The 18,598-nt window shown below is 44.1% G+C and overlaps 1 protein-coding gene and 1 long non-coding RNA gene across 3 annotated transcripts in view; one reads left to right on the forward strand and one right to left on the reverse strand.

The window, feature by feature from the left end:
- The window catches only part of DNAJC3 (DnaJ heat shock protein family (Hsp40) member C3), a 71,016-nt gene extending 57,555 nt beyond the window's left edge, over positions 1-13,461 (forward strand). For both annotated transcript variants that reach the window (XM_040623910.1, XM_040623915.1), the window contains 3 exons: positions 10,643-10,775; positions 11,552-11,700; positions 13,282-13,461. In XM_040623910.1, the coding sequence (XP_040479844.1) occupies positions 10,643-10,775; positions 11,552-11,700; positions 13,282-13,439 (440 nt within the window). In that variant the 3' untranslated portion in view covers positions 13,440-13,461. The remainder of the gene's footprint in view (positions 1-10,642; positions 10,776-11,551; positions 11,701-13,281) is intronic.
- Positions 13,462-14,967: 1,506 nt separating this feature from the next.
- The window catches only part of LOC103657590, an 8,055-nt gene continuing 4,424 nt past the window's right edge, over positions 14,968-18,598 (reverse strand). Inside the window, exons 2-3 of the long non-coding RNA XR_566906.2 lie at positions 17,382-17,496; positions 14,968-17,085 (exon numbers count right to left, since the gene is read on the reverse strand). This is a non-coding gene — a long non-coding RNA (uncharacterized LOC103657590). The remainder of the gene's footprint in view (positions 17,086-17,381; positions 17,497-18,598) is intronic.

Here is an 18,598-nt window from a genome sequence, read left to right on the forward strand (position 1 = left end):
TTCAGATCTGTATGAGTAATTCTTTTCATAGCTCTTGAGAGAAGCAAATGGACATCGAAGCAATACTGAACAGTCGGTAAAGTTCCTTTGAATACAGGGATGATTCAAGTGTCCTTATGGGATTAGTAATTATCCTGGCCAGGACTTAAGCTATGTGAGGACCTGTGGCTATTTTATTAACTGATCCATCTCTGCTTCTTGTGCCTGGCACATAGCAGGCACTCGTATACTTGCTGAAGGAATGAGTGTAGTTTATCAATAAGGTCATAGTGGAAAGAGTATGGAATTTCGAAATAGTCCTGAATTTGAGTCTGAGTATAACATTTATTTTTTATTTTTACTTGTAGGAAAATTCATATAACATAAAATTGGCCATCTTAGCCATTTTTTTTTTAGGTTTTTATTTTAATCACTGGGTGTTCATCATGACAAGTGCACTCCTTAATCTCCATCACCTATTTCACCCATCCCCTCCCCCACCTCCCCTCTGGTAACCATCAGTTTGTACTCTGTGGTTAAGAGCCTGAAGGGCGCCTGCTGGCTCAGTCGGTAAAGCATGCGACTCTTAATCTCGGGGTTGTGAATTTGAGCCCCACTTTGGGTGTAGAGATTACTTTAAAAAAAAATTGTCGGTTCCTTGATTTGTCTTTTTCCTTTTGCTTGTTTTGTTGTATTTCTTAAATTTCACAACAAGCAAAATCATGTGGTATTTGTCTTTCTCTGACTTATTTCACTTAGCATTATAATACTCTGGCTCCATCCATGTCATTGCAAATGGCAAGATTTCATTCTTTATTACGGCTGAATAATACTGTGTTGTAGATATATACCATATCTTTACCTGTTCATCTGTCCATGGGCACTTGGGCCGCTTCCACAGCCTGGCGATTGTGAGTAATGCTGCTATACACGTAGTGCGTGCATTCCCTGGAATCAGTGTTTTGTATTCTTTGGGTAAATATGCAGTCATGTAGTTGCTGGATCGTAGGGTAGTTCTAGTTTTAACTTTTTGAAGAACCTCTGTTTTTAACTTTCTGAGGAGCCTCCGTACTGTGTTTTCTAGAGTGGCTGCACCAGTTTTGCATTCCCACCAACAGTGTAAGAGAATTCCTTTTTCTCCATATCCTCCTCAATACCTGTTGTTCCTTGTATTGTTGATTTTAGCCATTCTGACAGCTTTGAAGTGGTAACTCACTATAGTTTCAGTATGCATTTCCCTAATGAGAAGTGATGATGAGCATCTTTTCAGGTGTCTGTTGGCCATCTGGATGTCTTCTCTGAAGAAATGTCTGTTCATGTCTTCTGCTCGTTTTTAAATTGGATTGTTTTTTTGGATGTTGAGTTTTTTAAGTTCTTTATATATTTTGGATACTAAGCCTTTATTGGATATGTCATCTGCAGATATCTTCTCCCATTCAGTAGGTTACCTTTTAGTTTTGTTGATCGTTTCCTGCATTGTGCAGAAGCTTTTTGCGTTGACGTACTTCCAGTAGTTTATTTTTGCTTTTATTTCCCTTGCCTCAGAAGGCATATCTAGAAAAAAGTTGCTATAGCCAACGTCTGAGAAATTACTGCCTGCGCTGTCTTCAAGGACCTTTATGGTTTCAGATCTCACATTTAGGTCTTTAATCCATTTTGAATTTATTTTTGTGTATGGTGTAGGAAAGTGGTCCGGTTTCATTCTTTGCATGTGGCTCTCCAGTTTTCTCAATACCATTTGTTGAAAAGACTGTCTCTTTCCCATTGGACCTTCTTTCGGTTTTGTCAAAGATTAACTGACCATATGACTGTGGGTGTATTTCTGGATTTTGTATTCTGCTCCCTTGATCTATGTGTCTGGTGTTTGTGCCAGTACCATACTGGTTTGATCACTGCAGCTTTGTAATATGACTCGAAGTCTGGAATTGTGATGTCTCCAGCTTTGCGTTTCTTTTTCAGGATTGCTTTGGCTCTTCGTGGTTTTCTGTGGCTCCATACAGATATTGGGATAGTTTGTTCTAGCTCTGTGAAATGACACTGTTGGTATTTTGGGAGGGATTGCATTAAATGTGTAGATTGCTTTGGATAGTGTAGACATTTAACAGTATTTGTTCTTCCAATCCGTGAGCACAGAATGTCTTTCCATTTCTTTGTGTCGTCTTCAGTTTCTTTCATCAGAAAGAACTGTTTTCTAGTTTTCAGAGTACAGGTCTTTCACTTCTTTGGTTAGGTTTATTCCTGGGTATCTTACTATTTTGGGTGCAACTGTAAATGGGATTGTTTTCTTAATTTCTCTTTCTGCTGCTTCAGTATTGGTGTATGGAAACACAGCAGATTTCTGTAGATGGGTTTTGTATCCTGTGACTACTGAGTATGTTTATCAGTCTAGCGGTTTTTCAGTGGAGTCTTTGGTGTTCTGCGTATAGTATCATGTCATCTGCAAATAGTGAAAGTTTTACTTCTTCCTTACTGATTTGGATGCCTTTTCCTTCTTTTTGTTGTCTGATAGCTGTGGCTAGGATTTCCAGTGCTATGTTGAGTAGAAGTGGTGAGAGCGGACATCCTTACCTTGTTCCTGACCTTAGAGAGAGGCTCTCAGTTTTTCCTCATTGAGGATGATGTTTGCTGTGGGTTCTTCATATGTGGCCTTTATTATGTTGAGGTATGTTCCCTCTAAACCTACTTTGTCGAGGGTTTTTATCATGAATGGATGTTGTACTTTGTCAAATGCTTTTTCTGCATCTATTGGAATGATCATATGGTTTTTATCCTTCCTCTTATTGATGTATCATGCTGTGATTGATTTGCAAATACCGAACCACACTTGCAACCCAGAAATAAATCCCACTTGATGGTGTTGAATGATCTTTTTAATGTATTGTTGGATTTGGTTTGCTAGTATCTTGGTGAGCATTTTTGCATCTATGTTCATCAGCGATACTGGCCTATAATTCTGTTTTTTTGTGGTGTTTTTATCTCGTTTTGGTATCAGGGTAATGCTGGCCTCATAGAATGAATTTGAAAGTTTCCCTTGCTTTTCTATTTTTTGGAATGGTTTCAGAAGAATAGGTATTAGCTCTTCTTTAAATGTTTGGTACAATTCCCCTGTGAAGCCCTCTGGTCCTGGACTTTTTTTGTTGGGAGTTTTTTGTTTATTGATTCAATTTCTTTGCTGGTAATCCATCTGTTCAAATTTTCTCTTTCTTCCTTTTTCAGTTTTGGTAGGTTATATGTCTCTAGGAATTTATCTATTTCTTCTAAGTTGTCCAATTAGTTTCCGTATAGTTTTTCATAATATCTTCTTATAATTTTTGTATTTTGTGGTGCTGGTTGCAGTTTCTCCTCTCTCATTGTGCCTTTATTTGCATCCTTTCTCTTTTTTTCTTGATATGTCTGGCTAGAGGTTTATTAATTTGTTTTTTTTTTTCTTCAAAGAACCAGCTTCTGGTTTCATTGATCTGTTCTATATTTTTTAGTTTCTATATCATTTATTTCTGCTCTAATCTTTATTCCTTCCTTCTGCTAATTTCAGGTTTTGCTTGTTCTCTTTCTAGCTCCTTTAGGTGTAAAGTCAGGTTGTTTGAGATTTTTCATGCTTCTTGAGGTGGGCCCGATTTGCTATAAACTTCCCTTTTAGAACAGCTTTTGCTGTGTGCAAAGGTTTTGAACTGTTGTGTTTTCATTTTCATTTGTTTCCATGTACTTTTAAATTTCTTCATTTCCTGGTTGACCCATTCATTGTTTAGTAGCATGTTATTTAAGTAGCATGTGGTCTTCCCAGATTTTTTCTTGGGGTTGACTTCTGGTTTCATAGTGCTGTGGTCAGAAGAGATGCCTGGTATGACATCAGCCTTTTTAAATTTATTGAGGCTGGTTTTGTGGCCTAATATGTAATCTTTTGTGGAGGATATTCCATGTGCACTTGGAAAGAATGTATATTCTTCTGTTTTAGGATGGAATGTTCTTAATATATCTGTTAAATCTGGGGCGCCAGGGTGGCTCAGTTGGTTAAGCATCTGCCTTCAGCTCGGGTCATGATCCCAGAGTCCTGGGATCGAGCCCCACATCCAGCTCTCTGCGCAATGGGGAGTTTGCTTCTCTCTCTCCCTCTGCCTGCCGCTCTCCCTGCTTGTGTGTTTGTGCTCTCTCTGTGTCAAATAAATAAAATCTTAAAATAGATGTGTGTGTGTGTGTATACACACACACACACACACACACACACACACACATCTATAAAATCCATTTGTTCCAGTGTGTCATTCAAAGCCATTGTTCCTTTGTTGATCTGTATATTGATGTAAGTGGGATGTTAAAGTCCTGTACTATTATTGTAGTATTATTGATTTGTTTATGTTTGTTATTAGCTATTGTATGTATTGTATGTATGTATTCCTGTGTTGGGTGCATAAATATTTACAATTGTTTGTCTTCTTGCTACATTGTTCCCTTTATTATTATATGGTGTCCTTCTTTGTCTCTTGTTACAGTCTTTGTTTTAAAGTCTAGTGTGTCAGATACAACTATTGCTACTCCAGCTTTCGCTACCATTTGCATGATAAATGTTTTTCTGTCTCCTCACTTTCAATCTGTAGGTGTCTTTGGGTCTTAAATGAGTCTCTTATAGGCAGCATATTTTTAATCCGTTCTGTCACCCTAGGTCTTTTGATTGGAGCATTTAGTCCATTTACATTCAGTGTAATTAGTGATAGATACGTACATATTGCTATTTAATTACTTGCTTTGTGGTTGTTTCTGACGATTTTCTCTGGTCCTTTCTGTCTTTCTTTCATGGCTTGCTGGGGTGTTTTTAGTGATATATTTGTATTTCTCTTTATTCTTTGCATATTTATTAGTGGTTTTTGATTTGTGGTTACCATGAGGTTTGTATGTAACCTCTTCTCCATATAGTAGGCTATAATACGTTGATGGTCGTTTAAGTTTGAATCCATTCTTTCCTGCTCCCCACGTTTTAGGTATTTGGTGTGATATTTTACTCTTTTATTTTGTGAGTTCCTTGACTGATCTTTTTTACAAAATTTTCATTTTTATTGCTTTTGTGTTTTCTACCTTCATACTGTCACTTTTGGTCTTTCCACTCAGAGTCCCCTTTAATACTTCATGCTGGGCTGGTTTAGAGGTCATGAACTCTAATCTTTGGGAAAGTCTGTCTCTCCTTCTATACGGAATGATAGCCTTTCTGGGTAGAGTATTCTTCGATGCAGATTTTTCCCATTTAGCACTTTGCAAGCCAGAAAGGAGTGGCATGATATATTCAAAGTTTTTGCTGAAAAATCCACTGATGGTTTTATGGGCTTTCCTTTGTATGCAGCGATCTTCTTTTGTCTTGCTGCTTTTAATATTTTTTCTTTATCACTGTATTTTTGCCATTTTAATTACAGTATATCTTGGTGTGGATCTGCCTTTTTTTTTTTTTTCTCCTCTAGATTTTATTTATTTATTTGACAGAGAGAGAGGCAGTGAGAGAGGGAACACAAGTGGGGGGAGTGGGAGAGGGAGAAGCAGGCTTCCCGCTGAGCAGGGAGCCTGATGTGGGGCTGGATCCCAGGACCCTGGGATCCTGACCTGAGCCGAAGGCAGATGCTTAACGACTGAGCCACCCAGACGCCCCTGGATCTGCTTTTGTTGATTTTGTTGGGGGTTCTCTTTGCCTCCTGGATCTGGATGTCTGTTTCCTTCCCCAGATTAAGGAAGTTTTCAGCTATTATTTCTTCAAAGAAATTCTCCAGCCCCTTTTCTTCTTCTGCGACTCCTCTCATATGAATGTTATTATGTGTGATGGAGTCGCTGAGTTTCTTAAGTCTGTTCTTGTTTTGCATAATTCTTTTTTTCTCTTTCGTTCAACTGGATCACTTTCCATTTACTCTTTTATAGGTCATTAATTCATTCCTCTGCTTTTTCTAGCCTGCTCTCCTTCCCATCAGGTGTGTTTCTCATTTTGTTTATTGAGACCTTTATCTCTGCTGTGTTACTCCTTTTCTTGTGTTGATCACCTCACCCGTGTTCTCTATTCTTCTCTGAAGTCCAGGGAGTATCTTTATGATCAGTCATTGCTTTAAATTCTCTATCAGGCATGTTACTCAGCTCTGTTTCATTTACACCTGTGGCTGTGGCCTTGTCCTCTTTCATTTGGGACGAATTCTTCCATCTTCTCATTTGTCTAAGTCTCTGTGCCTGTTTCTGTGTCTTAGGAAAGTCAGCTCTGTCTCCTGTTCTTGAGGCCGATGGTGTATGAAGAAAAGGTGCTGCAGTCCCCTGCTGGGGGTATCGCCTGTCCCCCAGGGCTTGGCGCTCCCAGGAGTGTCTCCAGTGTGTGCTCTGCTGTTGCATCCTGGCCACTTTATACTTCAGGCCAGTCATTTGCAGAGGCTCTCTGCCTGTTGTGGGCAGTGTTTGGTCCCTGGCCTGAATGTGGCGAGTTTTGACCAGGTGTGCTCTGGTCTGCTTGTGAAATGTGACCTGTTGCCGCTGCCGCTGGAACCAAGCCTCGCACGACTCCCAGATGGGGAGACGCAGTGCCAGCAGGAGTCTGCTGGTCTCGGGGAGGCTGCCCGCCCTACTGGGACTGAGGCAGGCGTGCATCTGAAGGGTGGGTTTTCTGGAGCACAGCGTTCGGGGGCTTGGTGTAAGCAAGTTAGGTGGTGACTGTTGGCGCTGCACTGGTTCCTGCCAGTGGCTCTGTATGGCGGCGGGCCACCAGTTCCCTTGTCCGCGGAGGGGTCTCCCCGTGCATGCTGCCTCTGTGTGTGTGTATGTGCTGTGTGTGTGTAAGGGAGTGCTGGGGCGTGTGTGTGTAAGGGAGTGCAGGGGAGAGGGCAGCCTTCTGTATTTAACAGTTAAAACACTCTCTGCTTCACTGTTTGCACAGACATTTGGCCTCCTGCTACAAGGGCCTTTCTGCGTGGCCCTGCCCTCTCTGCTTCTCTGAACCAAACCATGGCCAGGAGGTCATCTCCTGCCAGCTCGGCTGCTCCTCTACCCCCTTCCTTTGTTACACCGTCTGGGTAGTTCTTTTGCACAAGGGCGAGCCCCTCACCTTCAGAGAGCACATGGTTGTGGGGGCTCCCGAAATGGGCTGCCCACCCAAGGCTATTTGCTGTTGTCTTTGTTCCTGTGTCTTCTTCCCAGGAAGGCCTCTGCTTTACCGTCACTGCCTGGCTCTGGATTTCATGGTTCTTGTAACATGCAGAAGATACAGGTTGTCACTCCAGGGTGAGCCCGTATACCCAGAGACTATATTTTGATGGCATTTTCTGTGATGTTTTTCGCCATTGGGCTTTTCACTGTTTGCTTCCCCCTCTCCTCTTGGATTCACGGCGGTATTAGCTCATCTTAGCCGGCCTGGCGCGCATTGTTTTGTATGACATTCTGGACGAGAAGATTGCTGTTCCATGGGCATATTTATGTTGGGGTCGGATGTACTCTTTAAAAGGCTCTCCAAGTCCCCGTACTGAGAACAGACTTTCAGGGGAATGAGGATGGAAGCTGCAACGGGCCGTTCGGGCGTGTTAACTATGGGCTGCGGCGCCGTGGTAGCGGGGAGATGGTGAGAAGCAGTGTGATTCTGGATGTGTTTTGAAGGGAAGCTGATCTGGGATTTGCTAAGGGACTGGTGGAGTGAGAGAGGGAAGTCATTTGCAGGCACGCACATCTGTCTCTGAAATGCTGCTTCTGCCCTGGGGAGCGGCGGGCAGGCTGGAAGTGGGAGGACTGATTCACGGGAAGACTTCGCCTGTGGCCCTTGCCATCTTGCCTACTCGCCAAAGTGAGCAGCGCGGTACTCGCTTTACCTCTCTGCTGGGGTCCTTTGGTGTGTTTAAATTCTGGGCGGAACTGCTTTTCCTTGGTTTGTTCCAGGCCTGTTGCAGAGGTCTCCAGTGCCGGTGGGCTCCGTTCTGCGTCTCGTCCTGGTCCAGCAGCCGCATGAGCGGTCACGCCTTATGCACAACTGCGATTGTTTCGAGGCTGGTTCTTGGGCCCCGGCGGGGTGCGTGCGGCAGCTGCACCTGCTTGCTAAATGCTCACCTGAGGATCCTTGGCCAAAAAGAATGGCTCCCAAATCTGCTAGGGCTTCTACTTGGATTGTGGTTCTCTATACTTAGATTTATTCATTATTATGATCCTATTTGCATCTTTTTTTCTGGAAATTTATGAAAATTTCTGGTCTGCTGTCTTCAGTGCGGCCATGGTTCTATTTTTATTTTGTCCTTTCGGTGGGGAGTGGGATGGAAGGGAGGCACACTCCTGCACTTCCCTCGTCTACACTGTTCCTGGAGAATTGAGTCGGGGGAATATGGAAGAAAAAGGATTTGGAAAGTTTGTTTTAGGTTCAGAGGATAGAAAATGAATTGGCTAATATGTAAAATAGATTTTTTTTTCAGGGCCTTAATATTTCTGACTCATTCTACTTTTCGTGGATGCTTAATTATGGTATAGGATAAACATGATTGGATGTTACAGATGAGTCCTTGGAGGGGAGAATCTGCGAAAATATAATTAAAAATATCTAGTTTATGTCTATGGAAGTTTTAACATCACCCATATTAAGTTTCTAATTAAATTACCTACCTATAATGATATGAATGTAGGAAACAATCTATAATTTCTATAATTTTATATTTTTTCTGGATTGGGAAAAAATGTATCTACCTTAAGTTTTAATAAAAGGGCAGGATATAGAAGACTGCTTTGGGGGAGATACTCTAAACATTTAAGAATGAAAAACACGTTTTAAATGTGGAGTGTGCATAAATAGTAAAATTGCATGTATTGAAACATCTTCCTCTTGTATTAAATTCCTTCAAAGTGTATTTCCTTACTAGGTTGTGATATCAAGTGCTATGGGTAATAATTGTAAAGTAAAACCTCACTACTATGATAGTTTTGTGTACTAAATTGGAAAGGTATTTTATGTTGTCACTGTGGGTTGGGCGACTGTAGTAATGTTTCGTATTAATACTTAATTCATTGAGGCAGGAATTAGGATAAAAGCTTAAAACATAATCCCCCTCCCCTCATGGGCCAGAAGTAGTGCTGGTTCATTTTTCTCTGTAGTGCAGGCTAATTTCAGTAATTCTCCCTTATTTGCAGGGGATACCTTCCAAGACCCCCAGTGGATGCCTGAAACTGCAGATCATATCCAACCCTAGATGTACTGTTCTTTCTTATACCTACATACCCATGATAAAGTTTAACTTAGGCACAGTAAGAGATTAATACTAGAGCAATTACAATATACTGTAAAAGTTATGTGAAAGTGAAATAAGACAAAATATTTTATTGTCCTATACTCATCCTTGTTCTTGGGAAATAAAATGGCCGCTGTCTGCGTGATGAGATAAAGTGAGGGGAATGCCCTAGGCATTGTGACATGGCCTTAGTCTGCTAGTGACCGTCCAGCAGTATGTCGGAAGCATCACGTGCCTTCCTGAACGCCTTCCAGGAGTAGCTGCTGCCAAGATGAATTCTCAGACATGTTATCCAGAGAGAGGTTTTTTTCCCCACGGTGAAATGCACTTCCATAAAAACTAGAATTTGAATCCAACAGTCCCTTATTTGAGATGTGTGCTTCTCAAGACCACTCCCAGATTGGGTGAATCAGGAGGTCACATGGGACTCAGCACCCAGCTGTACTCAGGCTAAGATTTATTCTAAAAGGATACAAAGTAACATCAGCAAAGGGAAAAGACACGTGGCACAAAATCTGGAGAAAAGCAGGTAGAAGATTCCAAGAGTCTTTCTCTTTAAAATCCTAGGACAAGCTAGAATTCCTCAAGACATGCAAGGTGCTGTCTGCCAGGGAAGCTCACTAGAGCGCCAGTGCCTGGGCCACTCATGAGGGGTTGGTCAGCCAGGCACCTTCTGCCCTGCCAGAGCCCAGATTCCCATTGTCTGTACAAACATTGAGGCACGGTGAGCTGTTCTTACCAGGAAATGGTGGGAACGCTCCTGAAGGCCATCTTCTGAGATGCCAGCCAGGACCAGCCTTGCCAGCAGGCCTTTGTAAGGATAACAGGCTCAGGCTTGCTATGTTGACTCTTTCCTACGTGACTTAGGTATCCTGATGCCTTGTGTTCCAGATATTATTCGAAAACAAGGCAAAAGATGTGCTGTGGATTGTTATCAGACTTCCCAGGCCAGGACAGTGCCATCTGCTTTGATCGATAGCTTAAAAACAGTAGGTGCTGAAATCACTAGGTGACTCAGACATTCTGATTGCTGATGGCTCTGCTTGCTCCCTTTCTAAGCCTCTGATTCTTCTGATTTGTGGACCTGTAGCTGACCATGCAGATTTTCATTGCCATGGTCTTATTTTCCTACATAATGGTGAGTTCAGTCGTAGTGATGGAGAGACTGCTTTGTATAAAGTACGGCTAGGAAGGTGTGGCGAAGGTAGTGTGGGAAGGGGGTGTGCGAGTCAACAGACGGCAGTGAGTTTTATTGAGTAAAAAGCTACCTAAATTCAGCCTTAATTATGCCTTTTATAAGCTGGCTAACAAAATCATCACCATCCCTCTTAGGCTTTCAGCAGGAATGGCAAAAGAGTGAAGGGGCTGGGATGGTGACTTGAGTATCAGTCTTACAGAATAAGTAGAGGCTACAAATTACAGTTCCTTTAACATCATTATCTTCAACATTTTGACAGCTATCCAGGATTATGAAACTGCACAGGAACACAATGAAAATGATCAGCAGATTCGGGAAGGTCTAGAGAAGGCACAAAGGCTACTGAAACAGTCGCAGAAACGAGATTATTATAAAATCTTGGGAGTAAAAAGGTGAGTTATTTAAAATTTACATTGTTATTTTTAATCAACTGTTTTAAACCTTATCATTGCTCTTTTTTCTCCTCTGGTTCAGTTCCTTGCTTTATGGAATTTCAGTCCTGGATTAAACCTAACCGTCTTTCAGATCATAACCATCATAAAGTTATTTTGTTACAGGTAGATTTCTTTATAGAGACTAGTACGGCAGCGAGGGGGGAATGAGTAGCTGGTGACAGGTATGACACTGTAGCCCAAGTAGGCCCTAGCCTGGATTTTTTGGGAAAAGAGGAGTGAGCTTTCTTTTGGTGGGGATGGGAAGCAAACTTCTCTAGGCCCAAGAATAAAGTGGTACTTTGAGAATTAACTTACAGGCAAGATCCACCTTCCCCGAGCAAGGGAACCATCAGTCTTTCAGTCAGAAGTCTGAACCAGAACTAAGGAAGCTAACCAGGAAGCAAAATGGGAAATGTGGTTCAGTCGGAGTTCTTTCTTTTAATGCCAGGAATTGTATCAGGTAGGTTAGAAATTCAGAAAGTTTAAAAACGGGTCTGTGTGGTTTTTTTAAAAAAGAAAACTACGGAGATCAAACGTAATTTCTTCCCATGGAGATTCTGAAGCCTGACCAGCTTTAATGACCGCACGCTAGGCGCCCAGCCTGTGACAACAGGGGCACGGTTACGGTCCCACTGGCAAGTCAGCAGCCCGGTTGTCCCAACTGTCTCTTAGTTTTTGGTGGTGGTGTGTCGGGTACTTCTTGACTAATGTGTATTAATTTTAATACTGCTTAGAAACGCCAAAAAGCAAGAAATCATTAAAGCGTACCGAAAATTAGCACTGCAGTGGCACCCAGATAACTTCCAGAATGAAGAAGAAAAGAAGAAAGCGGAGAAGAAGTTCATTGACATCGCAGCTGCTAAAGAAGTCCTCTCTGATCCAGGTACTGTGTGTGCTGAAGCGGCTGAGTCCGTGGTCGGTGACTTACTAGGTCTGCTCCTTTGCCGGCTTAGAGGCGGTGTCAGATGGGGGCGGGGGGCGAGCTGCTCCGGGCCCCCTGCAGGAGCTGGGGACCGCTTCCTGGCCTTGCGGTTCCGGAAGTCCAGTTTCAGGCCCCACCAGACTCAGGGCCCTTGTGTGCCCAGCGCAGTGGGGAGACCAGCAGACACGGAAGCAGGAGCCGGATTTGACTCCTCTCTTCCTGCACAAGCGACTCGAGCTGTTGGAGCTCCGGCTCTAACACCTACAATAGGAAAGCACAACAGTGAGGGGGAGGTCTTAGGTTCCTTCCACCTCCCCAGATCAATGATGAATTCTTCATCCCAAACTTGTAGGAGCTTGACTGGGAAACTGGGATTCCAGACTGGAATGTACCCCTAGCCCGGGGGCTGCCTGTCTTCTGTGTTCCCCAGGAATCTTGCCCTAAGTCAGTGTTCATTAGATTTCCTGGGTGTTGGAAATGCTTTTATCATATGCTAAAATGGCTAGAAAATGAGAGAGAAGGCAGAGAAACCAGGTAATACTGGACAATGTTTAGACATTTCCAGAGGGAATTTAATATTAAATAACCACTCCTTTTTTGTGTCTTTCCGTGTCAGTAGGAGCTATGACTTTAGCTAGACAGATTCATCAGAAATAGAAGGAAATCACATTTTAATGCCCATTTGGCAAATCTTTTTTGAACATCTGCTTATGCTATGGACTTGAAGCTTTATGATCCTCTGTTCTCAATTATGATCCCGCAAGAGAATAGAAATGTACTTACCGAGTACAGCAGGATGGTCTGTTCGTTCACTAAGCAAATAGGCGCCAGCCTCGGTCTGTCCTCTGAGCTTGCACCGTGCACAGGGGAGGCGGACAGTCACAGAGGCATCAGGAACTGCATTTGCACCAGCTGAGAGTTCTTTTGTGTTCTGTCACTTTTTCTTAGCCCCTGTTCTTACCTTAAGGATGAAGTAGTTCTTTTGGTCTCTGAGGATGTTAGTTTGCTCTCCTGCCCCTCCCCGCCCCACAGTGTTCCTCTGTCCCATCAGAGACCTTCCTTGGGACTGCCGGGCACAGCAGTGCGGGCAGCCTCCTGAGCTGCACACCAGGGACCCTTAGTTCTGCTTGGATCTAAGAGGGAGGCCCAGAAAGCCAATTAGACGCTTGGCCAGGTTGGGACTGCATTGCTGGGGTCAGGGTGGTGACATGGCTCTTTGATCCTAAGAGTGGGACTTTTGGAGGTCTCCTTCTCTGCAATTATTTTTTTTTCCAGAGAAGAATTTCCTTGGGTAGATGCTTTTGAGGCGAGAAGATTCAGGGGGCCTGAATTTCAATGAATTCCCATTGTCAGCCCTGAACGTCCACTCCTTCTCCGGGCTGGGCCTCCTCTAGGCTCTCTCTCCTGAGACCAAGCCTCGGAGCTGGGTGGGAATGGGAGAGCCCAGATTTGTGTACTGTTTTGATAAGAGGAGAGTAAGGAACCCTCCCGCCCCTGTGCTTAGTGAATACCTGGGTCTTAATTTGCTCGTTTCTTTCCTAGAAATGAGGAAGAAGTTTGATGATGGAGAAGATCCGCTGGATGCAGAGAGCCAACAAGGAGGGGGCGGCAACCCTTTCCACAGGAGCTGGAACTCATGGCAGGGGTTCAATCCCTTCAGCTCAGGCGGACCTTTTAGATTTAAATTCCACTTCAATTAAACCAGCTGTTTTTCTGCTCTTATTCCTTAATTTTTTTAAAGATTAAAAACAAAGAAACCTTGTTCCGGGATCCTAATGAAAAAAAAATTCAAATCTTAGTTTGTCCATGACCAAAGAGTTGTTTTAAGAGGAAAAATCGTTCTATCCATTTTAGACGGGAGGTTGATGGGTACGTGGAGGCAGGGAGGCGGAGACCGGTTCTGTTTCTGACAAAGCAGCTGGTGTAAATGCTGGAGGGTCTGGGGCAGGGTCTGCGGGAGGCGCAGCGCTGGCGGGGCTCACGAGGGCTGCACGGGTGCGCAGACTCTCCCCCCAGCCTGCGGGGACGGCGGCGCCCACACGTCCGAGGGAGCCCTGGGCCTCCTGAGAAGGGCCGTGTTGTAGGATTCTTGAAGAGGGCACCGGTGTGTTGAGCTGTACGTTCTTAGGGACGGTCAGTCTGGGTGCTTGCCACTATCTGTTAGAGCCTCCGTGGACGACGCATATGCGTTTCAGCTCTGCTGGCGTGAGCGCGGCTGTCACAGGAGGAGGGACGGAACCCATCTTTTAGAAAACTGCGACCAAGTGGTAGTTGGTGCGGCCAGGTGCAGACTGTGGATGGATGTGAAGCATTGCATGTCGGGTACCTGCAAGAGAACACCGAAGACCACGGACATAGAATTCACCATAACAACGTATGGGCCCTTTTGTTTAACATGAAACAGATTAAAAGAGGAGTAATATGTAACATAGGTTCAGATAATAGAGCAGTGGTGTTACTTAAAATAAGCTTGACGTGCAGAATGAAATACTTTAACAACTGAAGTTGTGAGCCAAACAATTTCCTGTAACAGGACTGCCTTAGAGTTAAATGTAAAGTTGCTCAGTTGACAGAAGCCATGTACCCCACTTTTAATAAAGGCGGCGGGGCAGCTTCTCTTCCATCCTTCCATCCTGGCCGACCCTCTTGGCCTGTAGTCCCCCCTCCGTGGGACTGTCGGAGGCGGGCGTTAGACAGGAGGCCTGCCCCTTGACCCGACCCTGATGCCTCTGGATGTTCTGCCTAGAAACAAACACACGTTTACAAACCTAGTCAGCTCGGGCTGCATTTCCACCGTCAAGATGGCATCTCTTCTTGGGATACCTTCCTCTTACCTTTTAAGAAATGAACTTATTCAGTCTTTGTATACTGGATAATTTTTTCCCTAAAAACTGAGTGTTACTTTAATCAAGAACATTAAATATTTATGGAACTATTGATGCTGCATTTCAACTGTAAGAGAATTACTTTAGATAAGAATTACTACCTTCGTTCTGGAAAGGTTTTTTGTTTGGGCCTCAGAGGATTTTGATGAGTATGGGTCTAATATATTGTTTTTATGAAATCAAGCATTTTAATTTCAGTGGCAGGCGGTGTCCTGATCACGGCAGCCAAGCACAGAGCCTTTCCTTCCGCCATCATCCTGAAACATGCGTGGAGAAAACGTTTTCACACGAGAGACAAAAACCACATAGTGGCGTTGAGCAGAACACCTGTGTGCTTTTCGCATCTATTTAGAAGTTTATTTCTTACCAATAAACAACGCATTTTGAAAATCAGTGACTAGTTTGCAGGTTTCCTTTTGTTTGAAGGTCTCAAAATTCAAGCCAGTGCAGAAAGGGTTTCCAAGGGAAATTCATTTTATTCTTTCATCTTAGTAATCTCATGCCTCCATTTTATCAGCAATATTTTTTGCCAGTCTGGTTCTTTGGCACATGATGTCACTGTGACTGTATTGCGATCTAGCAATGGCCTCTACCTACTTTTAAAGTAAGAATTTTCACAGAGAATCAGAACAAGGACATATGAAATCCCTTGCCTTTCCATTCAGAGAAGACGACGAGAAGTCGCCCCAAGGAGCCGGAGGAGTCAGGATGGTGGCGGGCGGGCCCGGCCGGCTGTTGGCGTGATGTTGTCCATACCGGTAATTGTAACTCCCGTTCCTGAAACGGTACCGTGGATTCAGTTTTGTCACCGTAACTGAAATGCAGTTACCTGCTGGTCCTCAGTGGAGAGAGAGCTATGGTGCCGAGTGCTGGTGCCAGAGAGAGACTCGAAGACAGTGCCGGCCCCTAAGTCCAGCCGCGACGCCGCACCGGCAGAAGGACGGGCCTCCGTGCTGTCCCTCCGTGACCGAGAGAAGCTCCAAGGGCAGAGGGCGAGCCTTCGTCCCACCGGCCTGCTGGCAGCGGTCGTCACGCTACGGAGAGCACGGGACTGAAGGCATGTGACTTGTTCTTGGGTTCCTCTCACTTGTCAGTCTCCTGGCTCTGGTTTCTGGGGCCTGTGGCTGCCCGGTAACCATTATGGCTCTTTCTGGAAAAGTAAAATCGCCGGGGTACCTAGCTTAGCTGTATTAGATTCCTTTCTTAAACGCCTTCCTTCCTTGTTGGTACAGCTCCTGACATGAAGTATCACTGGTCTGTACATGGTGGGTATTTTCCACAGCAGCAAGCAGTAAACACATCTGCCTAGAAACATGAAAGAGAATACATTTATTGCCCATTTTTGAAACTTTGTGCTTTCTTAGCATGGATAAATGAAAACTTGAAAACGAAAACAATAGTTTATGACTGTGAATTGGATGGATGTAATGCTAACTTTAAAACATCCTTCTCTTTAGTCAGTATTAAAAATTTCTCTTAAATATCAGTATGAAAGCAACTTTTTGGGACTCTGATAATGGAACGTAAAAACTTCCCATAGTTGTTTTTTAAGGGAAAGATACTGATAACCAAGTAGGAAAAAGGTTAATAGAATCACAATTTGAAATTGGCAGCATTTCCTATTCGTGGTGGAAAATGGAAGATTTCACCTTTAAAAGCATGAAATTGGTCAGAAGTTATGACATTTACCATGAAAAAAATGCAGAAGATGCTTACGTTAAAACCAGCTCCTCAGTCAGGCTGGGTTAGAGCCGCTGGCCTTAAAGTACAGGGTGCTGGCCACGGGCCTTGCCGAAGCCCTGAGTACCGTCCGTGGTGTGACCTAGAGAAATTCATGCAACTTCAGTGAATGTAGTGGACTTTCCCATATTTATAAAGGAAGGAGCAAGGCAACTGCTAATTTGTCAATGAATACGATCCTTATTCTAAATCAGATCATTCCTTTTGTTAGTAGCAGAGTCTATTCTGCAATTGCAAATGATATTAATAGGTGGGGATTTTTTTTTTTACTGGATGATCTCATTTGCTGAATGACTGAAGAGTACAGTTAGCCACTGAGTGGCTTTATGTATAGGGGCAGGTGGTGTTGCACTTGTCTGAGGTGACCCTCTTGCCTGCAGTGGAAAGCAGAGTGTGGAGGAGGAAAAACGTGATGTTTGAGAAGTTAAACTATTCCTACTGTAAGGCTCTTGCTGGTTCTGAATGAGACAAGACTAATGTAATCCATCTCAATTTAGTGTTTTAATAAAAAAAGAAACTGAAAATTAATTGAAATGGGTCTCAGATATGTCTGCAAATATGGGTAATATTTTTATGCCTGTGTATTTTCACATTTAATAAAAATATTTATGGTCAAATCAGTATTTTCTTACTTTTGATTCATTTGTAATCTTTTGGAGAAGGCTGGGTTACAGCTTTGCTTTGCACGTAGTCCGGGGCTGGGCTGACGGGAGGGTGCCTTCTGTGTGTGGAGCGGAAGGAAGGTCCGAGCATAAAGAGCAGAAATGGTTAAAGCCTCTGAACCCCAAAAGTCCTAGGACAGCTAGGACTTTAAGTGGACAGTTCTTTGGTTTCAATACTATTAAAAATCTAATATTTAAATTGGCTTTGTTTGAAGCCTTTGGGTTTTATACCATAATTTGCACATTTCTGCATAAGTCTTAAAAGGGGTTTGCTTGGGGTGGGGGAAATGCTGTTTATCTTGATCAAAGTTCTTTTTTGAATAACCTCTATACCCAACATGGGGCTTGAACTCACAACCCCGAGATCAAGAGTCACGTGTTCGACCGACTGAGCCAGCCAGGCGCCCCCGTCACCGTCAGACTTCTAACTACAAACCCAAGCAGCTTTCTTCTCAAGGATTCTGCACCACCTAAAATTAAAGGATTAGAACACTTATTTAGAACCTTCCCAGAAAGCACACAGTTTTCAAATTCTTAATAATCGTGCTATCTTTGTAATATATGAGCACTCAGCCCCCTGTCTGAGGCTATGAAAATCCCCCAGGCGTGGGGGCTGCCAGGAGAAGAGAGAGAGGAAGGGCAGATCCGCAGATCCATTTTCTCTTCCCAGATCCTTAGGACTCTTCTTGGCATGAAAGATCCTTTAAAGATGGCAAAGGATGCTCTTCTAAGCGACATTTCACTGTGTTAAGTTTTTCTTAGGATTTTATTAACTCTCCCCGTCACCTGTTGCAGTGTTTTGTTTCCTACGGTTTAATGCCTTTTACCACCTCAAGTTCCTAAGACCTCACGAAAGTGGAAATTGTACACTTTTACTGCAAACAAAATAGCGCGTCTTCCTCGTCCTGGATGCACTCTGGAAGGCTAACGTGCGGGAAGGGCCCTGCGGCCGGCGCCCTGACACCAGGTCGACTTTATCGCGGCTGCTGTGCAGCGGCGTTACCCCATCCCAGCTCGGCCTGCCTGTCCTGCTGTGCCGGCGCCGTTGCCGACACACCGCGGGGGAACACACGCTTACAACCGCCAGCAGCGGACCGAGCAGTTCTGGGTCCGCGTTAGCGGAGCCCAAAGCCCATCACGGCACTCAGGGACCGAGCACCGAAGCTCTTCGCGTGGTTCACGAACTCCCTGCGTGACCCTGTGACCGCCCCCCGCCCAGCCCGCCTCCTCCCGCTCCTCCCGGCTAGCACGCTTCTCCCACCTCAATGTCACTTCCTTCCTGACAATAACATTTTCCTTTGGAGAGTTATTTAATGCCATTTAGTCCGGCCTGGTCACCTCAAAAGGACACACAGTAGGTAAACAGTCACTGGGTTGGTCCAGCTTATGGACACTTCCTTCTTGGCCTTCCTCAGAAGCAGCCTTTTAGAAACAAACATTTTCTGGTAGCCGCGGACCGCGGGAAGACAGGAAAAGGCCACGTGCCGGGGGAGCGGTCACGACTTCGGAGTGAAAGGAGCTGGGCGCCCTCCGGCCCGGACTCGCGCCAGGTGCTAGTCACGTTCCCCCAAC

The sequence above is a fragment of the Ursus maritimus genome, unplaced genomic scaffold (assembly GCF_017311325.1).
Source record: "Ursus maritimus isolate PB19 unplaced genomic scaffold, ASM1731132v1 scaffold_10, whole genome shotgun sequence".
NCBI classification, from domain to species: Eukaryota; Metazoa; Chordata; class Mammalia; order Carnivora; family Ursidae; genus Ursus; species Ursus maritimus.